We start from the raw sequence: 24,216 nt of genomic DNA, 5'->3' as shown, positions 1-24,216 counted from the left end.
TCACGTCTACAATGCTACCTTTTCATGTTTAAGTGGCGTTTTGGGACTTGAGTGGCCGGGTTAGCTCAGTTGGGAGAGCAGGGGCACATGTACAGAGGTTTACCCCTCGACTCCGACCTGCAGCCCTTTGCTGCATGTCATTCCCCTTCTCTCTCCCCTTTCATCATCTGTCCTGTGGAATTAAAGGCCTAAAATGGCCCAAAAATTCATTTTTAAAACGATGCCGTCCACAATAAAGTTTTAGCTCCAGCAGCAGAACTGTGGAGGAAGGGCTGGCAATGTGAGACCGATGTGACCTACTGTAAATGTATCGATACTATGATGTATTGATTTTGTGCTGACGGCGTTCTATAGTCTCCTTTCAGTTATATTTTCTATAATGACCACTCTGCCGGCAGACAGGGATGACTGAGTGTTTTTTACCATTTTCAAGCTGTCGTCATAGTGATGTGCCAGTTCATTCAACTGCATCTCCAGCTCTCCAGCCTCCCGTTTCACTGCTCGCCGCAGCTCCTCTATGTCCTGAACCTTCTCCCTACACACACACAAACACACATACACACATGTTTTTTTGAATTAAACATCTTGCTTATTGCAAATAGGATCGTCAAATGTCTTGATCCTTACTCTGGACACGTCAGGGTCTTAACAAGCTTTGTAGACTGGACTGTGTACCTGTCGTGGTCGGAGAGAACACTGTAAACTGCAGCCTGGTCTTCAGAGAGCTGCTCCTCCATGTTGCTGAGTACCGAGCGAAACTGCTGCACACACAGCATCATCTCCTCCAACTCATCCAGAGAGTACTGTGGGGGACAAGTGCAACCACACATGCAGATAACAGAAAATACTCAAATTCAAGAATGATAGAACATCCGTGTAATATGAGTCACACAACTCAAGTGTGTACCCTTGTGTTGTCCTCCTGGGTTAAAAAAAAAAACGGACCAAAATGACATGTTTGTCCTTTTTTCAGACTTTTTTTTAGTTTTCTCTAACACCACCACACTACCACTAGTTTTACACTACTTTATGGAATCCATGGCAGTAACCCTCATTTATATAGAATTATATCTAATATTTGAGTTACATTATTTTACTAATAGTTAAGATCAGAGGAACTTAAAGATGACATTAGTCATGAATGAAAAAGATCAACTGTATTTGTAAAGAGCTGTAAGGATTCCCATTTTTTTTGGTAATTTGGTAAAAATCATATTTCAGATGTCGACATATTTAAAGGGGTCAAATTTGACCCGAGGACAACAGGAGGGTTAATTCAATGCTTTGCCTTTTGGTTTGGGTGCTGAGTTAATATTAATTATCATTAATATCTGAAATAACCTGTACAATTTTGATTTTATCAATGATCTAAATGGGTATTGCAACACAAAAGTTAATAATCATGACCTCATTTAGTTTTTTGTGTGGCATTTATGTAATCCTTATTTGTAATATTTCCCTTTCATGTAAAGAAATGATCTATCAATACCATATTCATTTCTACCAATACACTGTTGGACCAGCTCTCTTCTGTGTAAATGTGCACCTGACAGATGTTATGTAAGCTTTTTTTTGAATACTTGGATAATTGGATAACTTGACCAGTTTTCTTATATCAATGATCTTTTAATAACCCAAAATAACATGATTGATTCCCCAAAACACTTTTTGCCAAGTACAAATCTCTACTTTCATTAATTTTGGGGCGTCTTATTCAATTTTATAGCATTGTAAAACAAATGGAAGTGTTGTTGAAATAGTATTGAGTAAAACTTGACATATTCCAGTCTGTGATTATCATCAACATCCATTCCTTTAATTTTAGTCTCAATAATTCCTAATTTCTGCTTTTCTAACTCAAACATTAGGTATTATTTCCTTTAGATGAGGTTTATTGAGCATAAATTCCAAAAATAAAGTTAATAAGTTATTGTGGCGTAGTGTTAAAAATGTCAAAAGTGACAAAACATTGGGGAAAAAAGTGTCAAAAGTGTTAAAAATAGGACAAAAACGTTAGAAAAAGTTAAAAGCTTTGATAAAAAGCATCGACAAAAGTGTTGTGTTGACAAGGGTTAAACTTAAGTAAAATTTTGGATGCAGCCCCATTACTATTATGTTGGATTTTTACACAGAGGCTTTACTATTTTAACTTAAGACCAGGAAAGGGGACAACATCAGTCCATGTCTCAGGTCTTTGCACTGGCTTTATGTTTATCAGATGATAATACTGCACTGCAATATTATTGATCTGTGGCTTCATTCTGAACCTCCCAGGGTCCGAAGTGAACCTGGCGAGGCAGCATTCAGCCTGCAAACACACCTCTGTCCAGATCTCAGTGAGCTCCACAAGCTCCACATGCAAATAAGACATTGATATGTTAATATGGTCCTTGCTTTGAAAGGGCCTCCGTCTCAAGAACTATGGCAACATGACAACAAATATACGGCTTGTTTCAAAATGCAAACATCGTGACTCATTGGAAGACGGACACGTCACTGCTTTCTCCCCGTTTCTAACATTAGTGAATGCAAAAATATCAACATGAATAATCCAAAGAAGCAGTGAGCAAAATTATGCTGATTGGTTTTGTCGTTAGTGACAGCAGCTGTTTGATATTTCAAGATGTGAAAATACATTTCCTTCATAATTTTACATCATGTTTATCATTTCTGAGACTTGTGGCATTGTGTGAATATTTCTAACAGATCTTAAATATTTATTAGAAGTTTTAATTGTTTCTGTATTTATTAATGTATGGCACTGTGTTGACTACATGAATAATTGAAGGGAATGACTGTTTTTTAGGGAGTATAAATGTATGGGTTCATAAGTGTTGTGATGTATTCTGCTGTTTATCCAGTTGTTTTACTGTGAGCATGAATTCAATCGACTCAAACTCAAACATATACAGTGAGAACATTTGCAAGCTGCTTTGGGACGCCTCACTGAATACATATAATAGCCTATATACAGTAGGGATAAATTATAAATTACAATACATAAATGAAATACAGGGGGCATAAGTATACACCCCCCTATGTTACATTCCCATAGAAGCAGGCACATTTTTATTTTTAAATGCCAGTTATTTCATGGATCAGGATACTATGCATCCTGATAAAGTTATATTTTTGCTCCCTGTATTTTAATGAAAAATATTTATTTATTAAGAATGCATAATTCATTCACAAAGAAAACTGGTGAACTTAAAAGGTTGGATTTTCCAACATTTTTTGATTTAAGGCATTAAGATCAATTTCCAAAAGATATTCTTTTATTCCTCTTTTTAATCTTTTTAACCACTTGCAAGCCACTGTATGAAGTAAAATGAGGACTGACTACAGTATGGAGTAATAATACTCACAGGAGTGTTTTCCAGAGTGTGTTGCCTTCTGTACATCTCCTGAGTACACTGATGGTCACAGGAGCAGCAGCATGCCGCGGTGGCAGTCTGATTCCCCTCCCATAACGTCTCCTCATCTTCATTTCCATTCCCGTCTTCCTCTTCCTCCTCATCGGGCCACAGTCCTTTATCCACAGAGACTGACATGGTGCTGTCGTTTCTTTCCATCCAAGGGACACAGTCAGGTGGCAGCAGAGGGGAATATGGCGATGAAGAGAAGTTCAGTGCAGGTGGCATTTCTGAGGCCCCTGCGGATACGGTTACCTCCTTTGGGGCAGTATGAAGAGCCCCATGTGATAACTTATTGGTGAGGGTGTTTCGTTGAATCTGCAGGTCTGTCCATGACTGGACAGCACGGAAAGGGGTGGAGGTGTCAAAAGAGAAAACACTAGGGCGAAGGGTGCGCTTTGAGTCGGTCACGAAGGGGACATCCTTCCTGTGGACAATATGAGAAGATGGAGATGAAGACATCTGGACAGAAACAGAGCGGCTTGCTAGCTTGCTGTGTGGGGTCGCAGCGGGGGACGGGAATGGAGCTAGGGTAAAGGACGAGGGTGTATCTGACGAGGCAGGTGCCTTTCTTGACGTTTGATCAGTGTCCATTGTTGTTGATGATGACAAAGATAAAGACCTAGCTCTGCCTGTGGATGACAATGAGTCTTGAACAACTGGGCCGCTAGGCAACAGAGAATTCCCATGGGATCCATCTAAGGTTTCAAAGCTGGAGGGATTGGAAACCTGTATGGGTTCTGCCCAATAGACTCGCCCTTCAGCATCAAGCTGTTGAAAAAAGGCATCCATATCTTCATTGTCACTTTCGGAGTCATCCACTGAGGTTTGAAAAACCTCATCTAAGCTCCCAATCCTAATTAGATCCTTTGGTTCCGCTTCAGTTCTACTACATGCTTCTGGAACATCTTCAGGCAAAACTAAAGAACGTCTAAGTGATTTACTTTCTGAGTCATTAATTTCCCTTTTGTCTTCCGGTTGTGTTCCAGTTGAAAGCTCATCATACAAACTACAGGTCAGAACCTGTGGGTCTATTTCGGTTTGGTTACATACTTCCTCAGAGACTAATCTAGATCCTTCTGACAGGCCTGCATAACTGTCTGTATCTGTGACGTAAACAGCCTCCTGAGTCTGCACAGTGTCAGAATGTCTCCCACCTTCTACCTCTCCCTTCTCCTCCCCTCCATTCCTCTGATGGGTATCCTCAAGGTCCAAGGAAAGGCGATTCATCTTAAAGTTAATAACATCTTGATCAGGACAGGCTGGAACAGGGTCTGTGTTATCATCATCTGTGCAATCATGAGAACATGGTCTGTCCTGATGGGAGATGGATTGCTCCATCAGGTCTGAAACAGCTCGATCTATCGGGGCATCTGAATCATGTAATAGCAATGACATGACAGACTGACAAACTGAAATGGAAGGTTTAGGGGATTGCAGCGTGGGACAACTCTTCTCAAACTCAGAGGAGTCCAGAATGAGAGAGGCTAGAGCTGAGGGATTGTTGTTGTCCAACTGCAAGGAGCCAGTAGAGGGAGTTTCTTCCCCTTTTTTCTGTGTATTTGTCAATGAATCAGAGAAGCCTTTTCCATCTGAGTCTGGGAAAAGGAGATCTTTTTGTCGGTTTTCTGGACTCTTTGAGAGGGACTCAACAAGTGAGGGAGGAGCTAAATAGGATGGACAATGGAAACCGGGAATGGAAGAGGGAAGAGATGATACGCCGCAGGATGCAGAGAGGGAGTCTCCATGCAAAGTTCCATCAGTCCATTGGGACTGTGTGTTCGCTGGACTCCCAGAGGAGTCAGGCTGTTTGGAAGGCATAGCAATCGACTCGGAAAAAAGATAATCCAAATTTGGAATGGGAGAAGGAGATGAGGCAGGATGAGGGACACTTGAACCGTTAGCGCATGCTGGGCCTTCAGAGTCATGAAATAGAGTAGAAAGATGGGGGCGTGGAGCATCCTTGTCCTCAATTTTAATTTCCTCGGACCCTCTAATCAATGACGCAGGTTGCATGAGGGAAGATGTAGGGGAGAGAGAGGTTACGGTGGTAGGCAAAGGGAGAGTTGGAGATCGGGAGTGAGTTTTGTTCTGTAACCTGGGCAAGGGAGAGCAAGGAGAAAGGTACTCGCACGCCAATGGAGGCGGTGAAGCAGGTGGAGCCTGTTCCTGATCTGGTGATGTCTCCGTCCCCGGAGATTGCTGCAGGTCCGATTTTGGAGCACACAATGAGACAGGAGACGGGGAAGGGCTGAACTCTAAAGAAGGCTCTGCTGAAGGACTGGGTGGGGAAATAAGAGATTTGTCACCACCAGAAGAGGTCAGAGATGATGGAGGAGGGGTACGAGGCGAAGGAGAGGGGGAGCCCGGCCTCTCACTGCTCTGGCTGTCAGTGCTCCCTCCTGACAGGCCCGACAGAGCCTGCAACCAAGCACACAATTCAGACAGTCAAACAACCAGACACATCGACCCATTGACATATATCATCCACCACAATTTAGTTACATAGTACCAGTGGTAGAATGTAACTAAGTACTGTACATAAGATGAGAGAAGAAAACCTTTATTTGTCCCACAGTGGGGGAATTGCAGTTTGCAACAGCAAAGATAAGAGCTAATTAAGATAAGTGTACAAGATATAGCAAACTGTATTATACAATAAATTACACACATACAATTACACATATGTTGATGTATGAATGTTGAGCTACTTGTACTTTATATTGTCTTGTCATGCCATGTTCTACTTCTACTCAGCTACATTAGAAAGAGAAATATTACAGTAATATCTTCCTGCGTCATGTCATGTCTATGTGTATAGAACAATGTGTAGGTCTACCAGTCCGGCTGAAATGATTAGCCAAAGAAACACTTAGGTGATTGATAGAACTGTTTTGATCATTACCAGTTTCTAAGATGTGAGGATTTTTCTGCATTGGGTACTTTCACTTTAAGTACATTTTCCTGATGATACTTCTATACCTTTAGATGACTAACTTTTTCAATTCAGGACTTGTCCTTGTAACGGAGTACTTTTACAATGTGGTATTTTGTGCTTACTTAAGTAAAGGATCTGAATACTTCTTACACCACTGCTTTGCACGTTTTGCCACCTACTCAGTGTTGAGATATTGATTATTACAGTGATTAAGCATTGCTTGAGATGTGTGCATTAGTAAGCGAGGAGACCTTGATGAGATCGGGTCCCGGGGACGCCTGCTGAGAGAGCGAGGGGATGAAGGGCTCCTCTAAAAACCCACTGCTGTCTGACTGGCAGCTGTTGGTCCGTATTACACACCGCGCTGCTCACACACCAGGGAGGAAGGGAAGACAAACGGAAAGGATGGACAGTGCATTATTGTCAACTTAAAGGGACATTTACTTACAACATAAAAACATTCAAGAGTATAAAAGGTTGTGCGAACTGCAGTATGTACGAAAGGTATTTGCTTTGTCCGTATTATGATGACTTATGAACACCTTTTTTTCTATCTGTTCAAAATTCTGAAATGGACTGGCGTACTGATTACAACCAAATGAAGTAGAAATGCAATAAATTGTATGTCGTACAACTGGTCCTCTCTTATAAATAATGGTGTCTCGGAAGTCCTTTTGGGCAGGGCATTCTATTTTGTGTGTATTACACAATAATACAAATCTCATGGGACTTTCAACCATAATCCTCATAAATCCACCAGAGTTAAAATGGCATCACAAAGAAAGAGGAATGAAACGGACATCCGGCCAAAAACAAGGATATCCGGCAGAATTTCCGGCGGCACCGGAACATTCCGGGAAGTAGAACATTGGAATATAGACTAATTGCTGTATAACCAGCAATGATCCCAATATAAAATGGCCAAAGCCTTTAATCGCTTTGCATCTCCGCGTCGTTCCAGACTGTTCCGTGATGTTGAAGCTGTATGCAAAACATATCCATGTGCCTATTGATTGCATATCTAAAACTACCACTCCTCAAAGCCAAATAAGTCTCATTCTGTTTGGGGATGAAAATGTTTGCCTGTGCTCGGAAGTGAAACATGTGAAAACATTATTAATTAATGATGTGCTTAATGACCCACCTATTTTTTCTGCTCCTCCTGTGTAGCTCCCTGTGACACTAGTTTCATCAAAACTTTGGATCTGAAATGATAGATTAAATAAGACAACATTAACAAACTAAGGAAAAGGGGTATTAATATGACACCATGGGGGAAATATTAGAAGACAAACAGGAAGTTTCATCTTATTGGATTTTACAATGTAATACAATCCAATTGCAAAAGCTCTACAACAAAACATATCTTATTGAAAATGTAATATTCAGTTTTTGTTGGAATATGTTTCTCATATTCTGCCCCTCTCATGTCCATCCTGTCTCCTAGGAATTGCATTAATATGCAACATGGTCAGTACTGGTCCATACACACAATGCTTACTGGCAACATTTTGTTCTAATGCAGGTAGTAGTGTGATGTTCTTGTACCACAGTGGAAAAAAAAGGTACAAAGCCCATAGCTTTGACATCATTTTCTACATTTTCTACATTTAAATAAGACCCAGTTGCCTAAATAGATCCATAAACATTGACATTATTCTTTATTTACAGGATGACACTAGAGGTAAATGATTAAAAAAAAACTATCTTTTGCATGTGGGTTCAATCAAATTATTTCAAGTTACATAAAGTACATACCAAGAAAGCATTTCTTTTCTGTATTATCAAATATCAAACAGATATGTTGTATGAAATCAAACACAGTGCACTAGAGTATTGTGGTGTAAAGAGTGCTTTGGACATTTTGGGAACCATTGAAATCTGACCACAGCCATCATGTAAGAACAAAGGGAATTGGTTTTCAGCAGTTTTTTTTCAACCTGGACCATATTTTCCTATGATTTTGTGTCTAAGTGACTGATGGGAACAACAATCTTTGACATTGGTCAAACAAGTTATAATTGAAGTTAATTGGGCAATTGTCCAGCTTGTATTTACCTATTTACCTACCTTTTTTTTAGACGTAGTCTGGTGGATTTAGCACTAGCAACCTCAGAGCGGTCTCTGGTTAAACAGAAAGGTCAGAAGTAAGATTGTCTGGTTTTGGCCAAGGGTAGCGCATGGCTAATTTCCCGGCAACACCGTAATTTAGTCCTGTCTTTTGTCTTGTAAAGTAAAAGTTAAAGTAAACAGTTAAAACTATATACCATTAAAAAGCTAAGAATTTAGACTTAAGACTCAGACTTTGAGTGTCCTAACGTGGACACAGTAATGCTACATTGCAGTCCGGTCCCTGGCTGCCGGTTTCAGCTTTCATGAAAATAGGGTCCAGGTTGAAAACAAAATGCTTCTTTAAATATTCATACTTCATCATTACTTGTGTCACTACTAGTGATCCCTACATGTGCAGGGCCATCATGACAGACACCACCTGCTATGATAGTGTTATTGTTGCCTTTGACAAACTTTTAAGAATTTGCATTTGCTGTTTGACTTGCCTCTTCCATTTCAAATGATTCCCTGGCCTGCCCTGGGTTCTTCCGCTTCAAAGAAAAATTGTCGGCTGTCTGTGGGTGTGCTTCCGTCATTGGCCAGTGTCTGACTGCTCCTTCCTGGACTATCAAAGGGGCCACAATAGGCTGGGGCTGAGGGTCTGGAATGGCACCTAGCTCCTCTGCCAGTGGACTCAGACACACAGTCTCCGAGAGCCCAGGTTTGACTCTTTTTAAGAGGTCTTTCTTGTCTCCAAGACTGAATGAAGGTTGCAGTGACTCAAGCGTAGCACAGGGAGAAGAGGTGGTAGCAGGTGTAGTTAGGTCCTGGGTTTTAGGGTTGTGGATTTGGCTGAGTGAATTCTTTGACGCCCGTCTGAACAGCATGCCTATGCGCTGCCTCCTCTCCCGGGCCTCAGGAGTCAGGGCTCTCCCCAGCGGTGCTGTGAGAGGCGAGGGCAACGAAGACCCCATCAAGGCCGAGAATGCTGTGGTTACCTGCTGGAGAACCTCAAGCTGTCTGAAACGATCTGAAGGAGATAGGAGAAAGAAGAAAAACGTTCAAACAACAAATTTGAAACAGGGGGCGCCTGGGCAGCTTACCTGGTAGAGCACGCGCCCATATATAGAGGTTAATTCCTCGAAGCAGAGGCCTAGGGTTTAAGCAAACCCCCCTTCCCCCTTTAATTTCTAAGCTATCCTATCAATTAAAGGCAGAAATGCTCAAAAACTCTTTATGACAAATTTGAAACAAGATAAAATAGGCAGATGTTTTGAAGTCTTGAAACAATTAATCTATCAACGGAAGTACATTACCAGGATAATTCCTGACATGTCTGTTTACTACTGAATACAAGAACCACCTCTGAGGTAGGACTCAACACCCTAAAAAGCACTTATACACATAGGTTTTGTAGCATTTAGCATTTGCTATCTTGGGATGTGCTAGCATGTTATTTTCCAAGCATAGCCTAGCGTCTGCCTAGAGCTAGCGAGGGTGACGTTAAACAGATAGACATGCCATGAATATGCCATGGTTTGGTTGTGTCCCCTTTGGTAACGATAATGGAGGACCAGGTAAAAGCCCTTAAGTCAAGGGGGCATAACATTAGCTGCAGCTTATAATGCCAGGCAACATAAAGACTCAGACAAAATAGTTGCAGCTGGCCAGTTCTTCATCATCTACGGATAAACAGAAACATTCAATCGCAACAATAGATGGAGAGCAACCCTGAAAAGGCCAAGGTTTGAGTAATGATCGGTGGGGATGGCTGTCTACAAGTCACATAATGCAATACTTCGGCAGTTTGTCAAATAACCGAATCTTCAGGGTGAACAGACTTTGAATAATAGACCCTGAGCCATTTTCTTCAGAAATTTGACGGACTTTCCTTCAGAATTTGCTCCTTTTACCCTCAACCACAAAACAGGCCAAATAACCATTATCCATGTATTCATCTAAATGAAGTCTTCTCTCTGAGAAAAGACATGATACTCACAGGTATAGCTTATGCGAAAGCTACCACACTACCTGGAGGGCTTCAAGTTCCAAGAGCTCGTTCTGAACTTGGAAAAACTGCTTTTCACTTTGGTGCACCTGACTCCTGGAATAGATTACAGCACTCACTTAAAAACAACTCACTTGTGCCTTATGGACAATTTCAAAATCTTTTTTTTAAACCTGCAACCTTCTACTTGTAATTGTTTCACATAAGTTTACACTCTTTTGCAACCTTATTGTCCTAGTTTATCAAATCATTTTTCTAATTCTAAAAGTTTATTGTCTACGTAATACGACTCCCCTAAATGATGTCTTGCGTATTAATAAAGGTTGAGGAGATGAGTGAATGAATGTAAACAACTCACCTAACTGTAGTTTGTTAACAGTTAAAACCTTAACTTACTGCTGACATCTGGGTTCTCCAGGTCTAGCCGGCTCTTCTGGGCCTCCAGAAACACCTGGAGGTTTATCCCTTTGGCCTGAGACTGATGATTGATGAATCGAGCCGGGATGCGTCCAGAGAGGTCAGGTTCATCACAGCCAAAGCCCAGGTCCAAGAGAACCTCCTCTGGGTCATCATTCCACAGGTTGAGTACGTCCATTACACTGCCAACAGGGGGAGCATAAGAACTGAGCTTGAACTATGTGTGTGTGTGTGTGTGTGTGTGTGTGTGTGTGTGTGTGTGTGTGTGTGTGTGTGTGTGTGTGTGTGTGTGCGTGTGTGTGTGTGTGCATGTGCATGCATGCATGTAAGAACCTTCGTGCATGTGTGTGTTTGCGCGCGCGTGTTTGTGTGTGTGTGTGTGTGTGTGTGTGTGTGTGCGCGCGTGTGTGGTACATGTGTGGTCCTGCGTGTATGCGTTTGTCCGCCTGTGTGCGTGCGTGTGTGTTTCTAACCTGAGTGGTCCAGAGTGAGCTGAAACTGCTGTGCTGAAGCTGTTCCACCTGCTAAGAGCAGGATCTGACCTGCGCCACCTGGACAGGTACAGGACACAACAAAGGGTTCACGCTTCCAGTCACACACAGTTTTCAAATTGTTCAAATCTGTAATCTGCCTTTTTTTCACAACATGACAAAGCCTGAGATATAAATATACATTCCCTAGATAGAGATCTTTTGTTATCCCAAACCCAAAACTATTAAATGCACATCAGTGAGCCACACTGCAGCACTGGGTGACATGTTCCTTCACCACCGTGAACACACACTGTAGTTTATTTTGACACAATCCCACATACACCACCCTACCGCCACAAACACTAACTACAGCACCAAATGTGGATTACTCCGGGCGCTGTAACAATTCCCTAATAAATAGCTTCTAGTAACATTAGATAAAACACTACAGTGAAAATTACTGAGCCTTTGTAACATAATAAAACTATAGTGTTGACACATTTTTTAGTAGAAGAAGTAGAAGGGTTTGGAGCTGACAGCTACAGACAGAGTGAGAATCAGAGTCAAAATGTATTGAGACACCGACACATTTCTTTTTTTCGTTGTATGGGTATCTGTTAACACTAACAACAGATCCAGACTGAGATTAAGATGACAGAAGAAAATGACATATAGCCATCTAGTGAATAACTCATGTTGTGTACTCACATTTTGTGCGCGGTCTTTGTTGATCAGAACCCTGTGTAACCTCTTGTCCTTGATATTTCATACTTATCCCCTCTGATCTTAGCTGATTCATATTTTCTGAACAGCTGCCAAACATTGTAATAACTTTCCTCGGATGCCATCGCTTTCTATGCAAACTGTGCTGTGTGTGTGTGTGTGTGTGTGTGTGTGTGTGTGTGTGTGTGTGTGTGTGTGTGTGTGCATAGGGGGAGCAGAGGCTTATTTGCCTGGTAAATATAACTTGTAGTCATGTCTTCAGATCCAGAGGCTGCTGTCACAGCCTGAACCAACAGCTGTCAGTCAGAGACGCACTGAAGTGCTACCTTATGACCTTATGTTAGTGTTTGAGTTAAGCACAGAATACTTATTTTAAAATAAAAAATAGAACTAAAAAAAGAGATACGGTAAAGAAATACAATGGCCTTCTAACTATCTATGAAAGCATGTTACAGGAACAGCTATTACAATTTATTGTAATCACTCCTATTTTGCATCAGGTTATCAAGTTTTTTTAACATACTAATTAACCAAATTATAGGCAATAATCTGCTTCAGATTAAAGCTATGTAATATGTGTTATCTTTATAATGCGTGTCATTCCATCTTAAACGGCTCTAGTGCTGTTGTGTTCCATTTATCTGCCTTTTAAAATATCTTATCATCTGAAAATAGGGGTTGTTTGAAATATGTACAAAAGCAATGAACTATATAAACTTTTTACAATAGTTATAGTAAACTCTTAGCAGAGTCAGAATTAATCGTAAAATGCATCCAAACGTGATGCACACGTTACTTGGATCACAAAAATAATTTGCATGGAAGGATGCCCATCATAGACTGTAAAAGAAATCATGGACAAAACGTACAAGGCTTCGCAATGCTAACCATGACACTATGGACATTAAAATAGACCTGAACTTGTTTTTGTCCGTGTTGTTCTCGCTGTGTTTCCACTTTATCATAGTGAACTGGAAAACTTTGGACGCCTACAAATGTCTTGTTCAGCTTTAGCCATCTAAGCTAGCTAGCTACTGCTAGCATTAGCTGGTAATTTAAGGGAAAGGTTGCAGATTTTCTGTACTGCTGTACATGTAGATGAATGGTGCCAGCGCCCGGAGGTTTGTAGACACACAGGTAAAACTCCACTGGATGACTTGCTTCAGAAGAGTTTAAAATCAGCAACTTTCTCCAATTTAGCGTTTAGCTTAGCACAGCTCCATTGCAACCATAACACTAGCTTGGCCATGTCATTCTCCCCAGCTCTACCCTCTTGTCCTAAAATCGCCACGTCCGGTTTCAAAAAAAGATTTTTTGTATAATATGTCAAATATGTGTATGTATATATATATATATATATATATATATATATAATATAATATAATATACATAGTCAAACTTGAGGCTTCTTTTGCCAACGTTAGACATTTACACATCTAAAAGACATATGAAGCATCACAGAGATTAGTTTAGTTAGGGCCCTTCATAAACGTTAGCTGTAGTTAGCTGACATTAGCTGACGTTATCTGACATTGGCTTCTCTGTGTTGCCAGATCTTGAGAGAGTTTGGTCCTGAGACAGAAAATGGTCTCAAACAAAGTTAATTTGGTCCTTATGTGTCCGTCTGGAAAATGCCATGTTAGTGTCAGAATTACGGGGCAAAGGAATTGATCATGATGTGTGTTTATGTTCACTTCTCCCATTGGAACCGATGACCTGCCGCTAGTCTCCTAAAGGGGCTTCTTTGGATCTTTGACGATACCAATAAGGCATGTGGCATTTAATGTTGGACCCTGTACATTGGCATTCACTATCTGCCCTGTATACAGTACTGAGTCCCCCCTTCTCCTCTCAGACTGACGCTCCTGCTGCCTGTAAAAACATGACAAACAGTGAGCAGACAGTGAGCTGTCTGGACATGTTAAGGTAAGCCTTACATAAACAACATTCTCCATCCATCGGGGTTGGAGAGAACACCGCAATGTTTAAAACACCTTCAAACTTTTCAGGCAACAAGGGGGTAATGAACAAGACACTATAACTAAAAACGGCTACGATTTTACAGCATGTTTACCAATTTATTGTGTTTGTTACAAAGGTATGCTGACTATGTGACAGATCTGGGCTCCGGAACATGTGTTCCAGAGAGCTTTCAGCTGTTCAGTGTTGTAGTCAAGACCACCTAACCAGAGGCCGAGTCAACACCAAGAATGACTAGAGGGTATCGAGACCGAGACAAGACCAAGACCAGACCTGTGCAAGACGGCCAGTGCTTTTTCTCCTGTCTCCCTCATTTCCTTTTCTGTGTTAAAGGGTCGGGGGGAAGTGACACATTTCAGTTATTTTATTAGTAATTGTTTTACATTTGATTACAGTAATACACAAGCAGATTTAGCAATATCCCTATGGACTTGGTACAAGGGTCTCATATAGGGAGGTTACAATTTGTTGAGCTCAACTGGCTCCCTGTGAAGTCTCATGTGATCATGTCAAGGATGACCATAATTCATAAAACATCCTCTGGTAGTGTCACTTTTTTTTTGTCTTATCACATAAGGTAAATAACACAATATTGACACTGGTGGCAGCATATCAGACCCGTGTCCTTATACATTTAAGACAGTGTTAGGGAAAGGAACCTTTATTTATGTAGGGGCCGTTCAGATTGGCAAATTAAAGTCATTTCCTGCTTGAACTCTTTCAAAAAGAGAATTAAAACCCAATTCAAGAGACGGTAGGAGAATAGAGCAGTGGCCAGTTACCATTTTTATTTATAAAGAAAAATGCTGTAATGTTATGTCATTGATTTTCATACACTCTGTAGTGTCTAGTTGTCCTGATGTCATGTGTTGAGGACCACAATGGAAACAAGTCCTGGACATTAACATCAATTGTATTCGATGTCTTTCCAATGTGAGGCATTCTTAAAACAATACAATAAATCAAATCAAAACCATGAACACAAAATGATCAATTCTTAAGCTCAGAGTCATCCATCACTAGTATTCAACCAGCACAGCACACAGGGCATGGAAAGGCTTAGAAAGGATCCTGCATCACATCAGTCTAAGTAGAAGAGTTCTGAAAGAATCTCCTGCCTCAGATCTCTTAGTGCAACTAAGGACAAGGCTCCTGAACACAGCAGTGTTGTTGGACACAAACCCTGCAGCTCTGTTTTAGGATTGTTCCACCTACAATAAAGCATTCAAACTGAGATTAGGGATACTGTAGATTGATGTCAGAATTCATTTCTATAATTATAATCTTCACACAGGTTTTACAGTGGGTTGGATTGAGGGGATGTCATGAGTTCCACACGCCTCTGAAACGCTGCTCTGTTGATACAGTTACTGCTGAAATGTGTGGAAGCTTGGGAACAGCTGGGGACTCTTAAACAAAGTGCCCCCACTCTGAAATCCTTTTTAAATTAGACTGTTATCTCTACTTGCCAAATATCTTCATGTATTGTATTTTACATATTTAACAAATGTTTAGACTGACTAAATGTCTTGGGAACATTTAATGGTTAGGGTTAGGGAAGTTAGTTCTAAGGGTTTTCATAGGTTGTACATGTTCATGTTTAGTAATAGACATTTATTTTAACTATTTAAAATATATGTCTAGTGTCTGGTTTGTGTCTGGGTCCCAACAAACAGACAACATTTCTTTATTATGTCTTGTATACATATACTACACTGAAAAACAAACCAGCATTTTAAAGCATTTTCACTTATAATTACTGATCGCAAAATGTCCACACATAATTGCATTTCCAACAATCAATATCTAACAGTTGTGTTAGAATAAATCCCAGCACTATGCTCCATGATGTCACTCAGCCTATCTCACTATTGCGTTTATTTACATTGCTAATGAAAGGGAATATTCCAATAATATTCCCGTACACATGCAGCTCTGCAAAAAAGGACTTTTTCCTTTTGCCAGGCTTGTTTAACCATGCTAACACAGTCCATCCTTCATTCCTTTAACCCGTGTCTGGAGAAAGTTGACGTGACAATGTTTGCGCATATCCAGAGACAAATATTTATCAATAACCAAGTTTTTCAGAATGTTAACAAGTAGCATGTAGTGTTTCTCCTTCTTTTCATTTGGCCGTGCATCTTTACCTCAGCCCTGCAAACTGTCAGCTGGTTGGTCTCAAGGCCTCCACAAAGCATAGCTCCAATGGCGCCATTTTGATGCTAACAAGCCATCACCTGCCGTTAGCATTCCATTGACTTCCATTCATGATGACGGCACTTTGAGAGTGAACGACTTTACATCTTAAGTGTTTAAAGACACTATTTGTCCATTGGTTATTTCTAAAGGAACACAATAATGTATAAAAGGCTCCGTTACATTGTACCTCGCGTTATGGCTCCATCGCAGACGTTTTTGTAAAACTAGACTTACTGTGCCATAGTAGAGAAATTACTGAACAGTACAGGGTAAGCTCACAGGCCATTTAGAATTACATCAGCTGTTTAGGTTGGATTACTAATGTTAACTAGCATTTAAGTTAGCATTAATTAGCCTGTGCCCAGGTTATCTCCTAGCATATACAACGCTAAGCCATCACCGGGAAAGAGCCTCTGATAGACTCCACTGGTCTCGGTCCAGAGAAACGAGATCTGTTGGTCCATTTCTTTTACTGTCTATGGTTATTCTGTGTACACCATAGCAACACACCGAGCTGACCATAAGCTGCCAACAGGAAAGAAGCCGTAAACTGCTGTAAAAACCCTGATTTAGACAAAGATTCTGTGCTCTAAGGCCTTATTTTCAGAATAGCAAAGGGAACATGCTGTTTACGTGACCTGTACCAAATTGAAAATAAATTCATATTCCGAATGATAGTGGAATATTGGTGCGCATGTTAATGTAGGCCTACTCAGTGCTGGCTGTGTACATGTGAAAGAAGAACAGTGGCGCCCTTACCTCAGAAACTCCTGGACCGTCCTCACTCCCTGGCTACCATATAAAGACGCTGCAGGAGACAAATGTCATGTTATCTGGACGAGGAAGCACATGACACTCAGGTAGAGAAGCACACATCAGGAAGGCAGGACACAGGGAAACGTCTCCTTGGTTTTCTGCCGGTTAAATCCAGTACATCCTGTCCAGGTCTGGTGTCAAGGCTTCTTGAGCTATATTAGGAAAGGGTTTCTCTCTTTCTCTATCCCTCCCTTCCCTCCATCCCTCCCTCCAGTGTGTGTTTGGGTTTTGGCAGTTCCCTCTGCCTTCCTCTCCCAGACTCGGACTCCATTATACACTGGCATGGTGTCAACAACAAAGTAGTCTTTTGCCTTCTGTAAAGCCATCAGTGGTGGAAGACGTGTTCAGATCCTTTACTTAAGTAAAACTTCTAATACAACATTGTACAAATACTTTGTTACAAAGAAAGATCCTGCATTAATTATGTTACTTCAGTAAAAGTCTGAAGGAAAATGAAGTTAAAGTATTAAAAGTAAAGAACAATCGTGCACTGTACATTCTCCGGTATGTGTAGAGTACTTTTCTGTGTACTGTCATCTAGACCAATGCTTTTACAATTTGCTTGAAAAATGAAAATATTGTTGCCAAAAAAAAAGTAGAAGATGTAAAGGATCCAAACAGTTGTCTATTTAATGGTCTCATCATGTTAGCTGGACCTGGAGGTCGTTATATTGTTGGCTTGTTTTATTTATATGTGTAAAGGAACTAGTAACTAAAGCTGTCAGATGAATGAAAAAAGTAGATTATTTTTCTCTGAAATTTAGCAGAGGAGAAGTAGAAAGTGGCATGAAAAGAAAAGACTCAAATAAAGTCGCTCAAAGGACTTGAGTAAAGGTCCATTCCACCACTGAGAGCCACATCCTGTATTTTTTTATACATACGCAACTTTTGAAGAAGAAGAAAACTCATTTCTGCAAGAGATGAATCTGTTCCCTTTAAAGAGCAAAAATCCCACTCCTAACTGGTAATGGCTGGGTAAAGTGTCAGTGATGTTGTAGTCCACAGTGTTCGGATCTTTTGAAGTGACACGTAGTTTACAGTTACGTAAGAGCCGAGACAGATGGGAAGGTAGAGTGGCACTGGACGACACAAAGGGAGAGAGGGGCTTTGTTGAAATTGGAACTGCTCTTTCTCTTAGTAGAAAGGAGCCCAGACATGATCATTAATGGATTTTTTTTCCTACTTCATTCCTCAGTAGAAGGAAACCTTTACATTTTTTAGGAGTGTATTTTCTAGCTGGATCACCCATATATTTATTTGTGGCAACATGGTGTGTGACATGTTACTTGTTTCCAATCCAAATGTGTTTTTACAATAAATAAATGCTTTGTGTCTGATGTGCGTTTACATACGCAAAATAAGTTATCACTGAAAAATACATCCTCAGTGTACGTGACCTTGGGGTTTGAAAATTCCACAAAATCACAGAAATCAAAAGTGTTGTGACAAAAGTGTTGGAAAAGGGACAAAAATGTAAGAACAAGTTTAAAACATTGATTAAAAAAAGTAAAAAAAAAGTGTCGATTTTCAATATTGACGGGAAGACAAGACAAGGGTTAATTCAGTGTTTCCTCTATCATGATGCTCCAAAAGAATGTTACTATGCAAAGTTAGCACAGTAGGAAAAAATAATACGTATTAAAAAGGAAAAAAGTTTCCCGGCACCCTTACTGCTCCGATCCTAGAATCGCCCCAGTTAGAAGACCCAGTACACGCAGAGGTCTGGGCACTTGAACTTCCCCACCCCACTCTGCACCCTCCTCAGTTTAAACATGCAAGAGATTCTGGAGGCTCTCCCTGCTGGTGTTGGAAGATACATCTTGACAGATACATCTATGGCTTGCTTTCCTAACTGCAGAGTCCCTTTGCCGGGGTGTGCTGAGGATGGCACCACACAAGTCCAAAATAGGAGGCTGTTTACCTTCAACACCCAAGGCCAGGTCATCATCAGCGCTGGCGTTCCTCCTCAGAGGCTCTGCACGGGACACAGAACAAAGCAACATGAGAACCAGGAAACTGCTGTGGATGGTTGTTGTGTTCTCTAGCAGCAAGGGCTCACATTGGTAATGCATGTCACAATTACTGTCAGGAGAGATGAGGCCAAATTACCCCTCTCCTTCGGAATGGATACCCCCCCGCCTTATTCATTGGGCTAGAGTGCTGTCAATCTGATTATAGCTCTTTTCACCACCCATTTTCTTTTTCTGGGACCAGAAGAAGACTCCTGTTCCTGTAATTTGGAATTTGAATCTGTGTGGTTTGCCGTGTTTCCTTCTTCTAATTTGCTTAGTAGCAACAGCATCACCTGGGAATTAGTCTTTAGACAGGAGGAGATGGAGATGGCACAGTGGATACGACACACGCCCCTGGTGTGGGAGACCTGGGTTTGATTCCCACTGCTATACAACCAATGTGTGCACAACACTTTATATATAGTCAATAATGAAAATGCAGTGTGTCCCTTTAATGCAAACTCATTTCAAGACGGTGCATGAATATGGAGCGCCAACACCAGTACATGCAAATGAAAATGTAAAATGTAAAGTCAAGGAATACTTGGAATTGGTGGTGGTGGTGAACATTCATGAAAAGGACAAGTTTTGAAACGGGCAACACCCATTTTGATAATGAACCTACACACTGGGCCTTTAAAACCTTGTTAGACTGGGTTGCTTTTAGATCTCTATTCGGGCATTACAGCCAAGTGATGGGTGTTTATCATTCTGTACTACCCCCCCATCACGCGGCCCTTCTATAGGCCTTTAAATAAACCCAGCACAGCGGAGAAAGGTTAGGCGTTAGGATGTGTGCCAAACAGCCAAACAGGGCTGCTTTAGTGGAAGGTGAGAGGAGCAACCGGCCGTTCCCATGGTTTTCTCACCCACCATTTGCATGCTGTTTGAATGGGGTGGCCTCAGGGCGGGCAGGGGGTGTAGGTTAGATAACACACACCGCTGAGCAACGTGTGAATTTAGAGTTTAACTGTGATTTTAACAGAAATATTATTTATATTCTGCATTGCAGGAAAGAAATGTTAAAATGTCAAACATTCCTCAGCCAAAAATAACTGTAGCAACTGATAGAAAGGGTTTAGAGTGGATTTTAGGGGCTCCATGGTGGAGTTAGAATCCGGCCCATGGCCCTTTGCTGCAGGTATTCCCCTCCTTCTACCCCTACCCCTTCCTCTCTGTCACTACACCATCTTAATAAAAACAAAATGCCTAAAGAAAAAACTAAAAAGTTCACTGGATAACTTCAAAATCAACAACAACGAATTCCCTACACAACAGCAGCAGGAACACACTGACAATGGCTGTTGCTGTGTTACACTGCACAGCAGCACATGTTGTACATATTGCCTTTCAGCCAGTGTCTGCGTCTTCTCTCCCTATGACTTCTGGGACATAATACACGCCGGCTTGACGTTAACCTACCCACTCGCAGCCAGAACTGCCCCACTCATTCCGTTCTCACCCCACTACAGAAGTGCTCTGAAGCAAACCAAGCGCTGCACTCACCATCGCGAAGCACCGAATCACACACAGAAGCAGACAATGTAAAGGTGACACAGAGTAAAGGCGACAGCCACCTCTCCACAGGAGAATCAGAAAAGCACGGGGATTTCCGTTGGTCATACCTGCAGCTTCCCGCAGTGGCTCATGCTTTGCATCTTCCCTGCAAACAGGTCACATTTTATTAGAAGGAGGAGGTACAAGAAAGCGCACACACACACACACACACACGTGATGTGGGCAATATAAACATATAGTATGGCGTCTGGAGTGTACCATCCAAATATTTATTCAGCATCTTTCAAATGCATCACGTAACAGAAACATTAAAGCAGAAGATATATATTTATTGTAAGGACTATCATAAGAAGACACAGTACAACCAACATTTTTTTATGATTTTTTTGTGCTTTTGGCAATGTTTTTAACGTTTTTATCCCACTTCTCAATGCTTTTTTTTTATTCATCGTCAATAAACCTAATAAAATGACAATACACTTAAATTTTTATTTTATGAATTACTAATACAATAGGTAAGATCAGAGATGCTTTGGTCAGGATGCTGTTTTAAAACCGTTTTAAAACTTTTTGTTTTTTTTCAAAAGCCATGAAATTAAATAAAACAACCACAATTGAGTGGAAGTAATCCATAATTTTACCTGTGAAGAACATGGATTTATGAATGTGTATGTTGTATGGGTTCCACACAATGTACATGCATGAATCCAAGTTATTTGGGGACAATTTGGTTGTAAGAAACACATATTTCTGGTTTAAAAACTTTGAAAACGGGTCAAATTTGACCACAGGACAACAAAAGGGTTAAAGAAAATGCAAATCCATTTAACCCTTGTACGGTAATTGGGTCAAATTGACCCATTTTAAACTTTTACAAGAGGAAAAATGGTACAAGTTCCATTTTTTCTACCTGAAAATCAACGGGCTTTCCTAATTTTCTGTTGTGAACATGTATTCCTGACTCAATTATTCTGGATATGACCACTTATGGTTTTTCCATAGTGGATATTTAACATGAATTATAACCTTATGACAAAAAATTAACCCCAAGTCCATTTTTAATTGGTTCTAGTAGAGACTGCTTGCATTCTCTAAACATATACTGTATGTTATCTCAATTGTTTGAAATTGAGATAAAAACAATATTTGTTAATAGATTATTAAGTAAAATTTTATTTCTGAATTGTTTTTAAAACCCCAAATAAATCATGGGTCAATTTGACCCGAGGGACATGATTGTGTCCCCAAAGTGAAGACACTACAAAGGTTAAATATTAATCTGTTTAGACAATATTTAACTAACTGACACAATTACAGTAAGAAGTGCCACATCTAGTCATTTTTTTCTTTATATTTTAAATCCAGTGCTTGATACCATGAATTTAGTTATTCACTGTGTAATTTCTTTTAAGATTATTTGAATGGACTTTTCTACCTTTACTGGACAGGACAGCGAGGTGAGAAAGGAGAGTGTGGTTTAGTCAGGGGCTTTTTTCAGAATCATTTAGGCTACTCAAACCATGTTCCTCTTGTTCAGTGTGAGTGCAGTATTACAGTAACATGGAGTCAGTGCGTTAGTTGTGGCCTGAACCTAAAAGCTTGCTTACATTTTCATATTTTTTCATATTTTTTTATCTTCTGTAGCAGCTACTCTGCATACCACAATATTATCTGTTGATTCTGGAGAGAACTTATCCATATCTGATTCATATGAGGCAGGACCTGGAGTTATGAGAGTGTTTCACACTTACTACATTTATATTTAATGTTCTTTTTAAACTTTCAATACAACATAAAGAAGGTGACACCAGCCGGGGCCGTGTCCAGATCAGGGCAGGACACATTGGACATTGTTTATACATTTGACTATTTATTCTCTTTACCAATGTGTATTTATTGTTGTTTATCTTTGTCTTGTACCCCCCCCCCAATCATAAGAGAAAAGAAAGATGTAGATGTAGATTCACAGTCAATCACATTGGGTCATCTCAAAGATTTAACATGTGAGATTAGATTGGTAACATTGACACATCTTCCCATGTGATACTCACTCATTCACAGTGGTGGTGAGCCATGTCCTGACACTGTCCTGGCTCCAGTTTCCTGTGGTGGACATCATGCAAGACATTATGAGGACAACTCATTAAAAGGACAACACAATAAAAGGACAACACATTATGAGGACAACACGTTAAAAGGACAACACATTAAAAGGACAACACATCATAAGGACAACACATTAAAAGGACAACACATCATAAGGAAAACACATTAAAAGGACAACACATCATAAGGAAAACACATTATAAGGACAACACATTATAAGGACAACACATTATAAGGGCAACACATCATAAGGAAAACACATTATAAGGACAACACATTATAAGGACAACACATCATAAGGACAACACATTATAAGGACAACACATTAAAAGGACAACACATTAAAAGGACAACACATTAAAAGGACAACACATCATAAGGACAACACATTAAAAGGACAACACATCATAAGGAAAACACATTATAAGGACAACACATTATAAGGACAACACATTATAAGGACAACACATTATAAGGACAACACATTATAAGGACAACACATTATAAGGACAGCACATTAAAAGGACAACACGTTATAAGGACAACACATTATAAGGACAGCACATTAAAAGGACAACACGTTATAAGGACAACACATCATAAGGACAACACATTATAAGGACAGCACAATAAAAGGACAACACATTAAAAGGACAACACGTTAAAAGGACAACACATTGTGAGGACAACACATTAAAAGGACAACACATTCCAACGAGGCTGGTGACGACTGACTGCTGATAGCAAACACACAGAGTGACAGAAGGAACGCCCGTCACAACTGTGTCAACATTCGAAAGAAACTCAAAACCAAGCATTTGTTTAATTACTGTGTGTTTGTGTGTGTGTGTGTGTGTGTGTGTGTGTGTGTGTAAACTTTACAAATGAAGATGTGTGTGAGTTGGATATAGGCAGCATCAAAATCTACTCTCTCCACCTCTCTTGCCCACGCTCACTGCTTTTGATGTTTTACCCTATTTTCTCAAATCACTCATTTTTCCAATGCTGCACTGTGATGAATGGACTACCTGACACAGGAAACTTTACTTAATTTGCTAATCAAACGGTGGAATGGAACTAAGTACTTCTGATCGTCCAAATGTTGAGGTACTTGTACTTTACTTGAGTCTTTTCTCTTCATGCCACTTTCTTACTCCGCTACATTCGTCTGACAGCTAGTTACTTTAGTTACTAGTTACTTTAGTTACTAGTTACTTTCCACATTAAGATTTCTGCACACTAAACACATGTAGTATTATAATCTGATGTTTTAACATAAAGTAACCTAGCAACAACACAACAGCCTCCAGGTCCAGCTGAGATGATCATGTCATTAAACACCCAGCTGTTGGATCCTTTACTCCTTCTACAATGTTTTAATACTTTAAATGCATTTTTTTGATGATACTTACACACTTTTACTTCAGTAACATTTTCAATGCAGGACATTTACTTGTAACAAAGTATTGTTGGTGTGGTATTAGAAGGTTTACTTAAATGGGCTGTAGGTAGGATGGGGAAGATCCAGCCAAAGAAATTGGAACATCAACAACTTAGTCTA

The 24,216-nt window shown here is 40.3% G+C and overlaps 1 protein-coding gene across 1 annotated transcript in view; it reads right to left on the bottom strand.

The window, feature by feature from the left end:
- itprid1 (ITPR interacting domain containing 1) overlaps nucleotides 1–24,216 on the bottom strand; it is a 29,321-nt gene that overhangs the window by 2,871 nt on the left and 2,234 nt on the right. Inside the window, exons 3-14 of the mRNA XM_034862759.1 lie at nucleotides 22,601–22,652; nucleotides 20,657–20,694; nucleotides 18,941–18,994; nucleotides 16,963–17,011; nucleotides 11,302–11,379; nucleotides 10,808–11,010; nucleotides 8,910–9,433; nucleotides 7,496–7,556; nucleotides 6,603–6,715; nucleotides 3,366–5,834; nucleotides 676–803; nucleotides 424–535 (exon numbers count right to left, since the gene is read on the bottom strand). Of these exons, the coding sequence (XP_034718650.1) occupies nucleotides 424–535; nucleotides 676–803; nucleotides 3,366–5,834; nucleotides 6,603–6,715; nucleotides 7,496–7,556; nucleotides 8,910–9,433; nucleotides 10,808–11,010; nucleotides 11,302–11,379; nucleotides 16,963–17,011; nucleotides 18,941–18,994; nucleotides 20,657–20,694; nucleotides 22,601–22,652 (3,881 nt within the window). The remainder of the gene's footprint in view (nucleotides 1–423; nucleotides 536–675; nucleotides 804–3,365; nucleotides 5,835–6,602; nucleotides 6,716–7,495; nucleotides 7,557–8,909; nucleotides 9,434–10,807; nucleotides 11,011–11,301; nucleotides 11,380–16,962; nucleotides 17,012–18,940; nucleotides 18,995–20,656; nucleotides 20,695–22,600; nucleotides 22,653–24,216) is intronic.

This window comes from Etheostoma cragini, chromosome 22 (assembly GCF_013103735.1).
Source record: "Etheostoma cragini isolate CJK2018 chromosome 22, CSU_Ecrag_1.0, whole genome shotgun sequence".
NCBI lineage: Eukaryota > Metazoa > Chordata > Actinopteri > Perciformes > Percidae > Etheostoma > Etheostoma cragini.
Note: the sequence above shows the minus strand (reverse complement) of the source record. Positions and strands in the feature narration are given on the sequence as shown.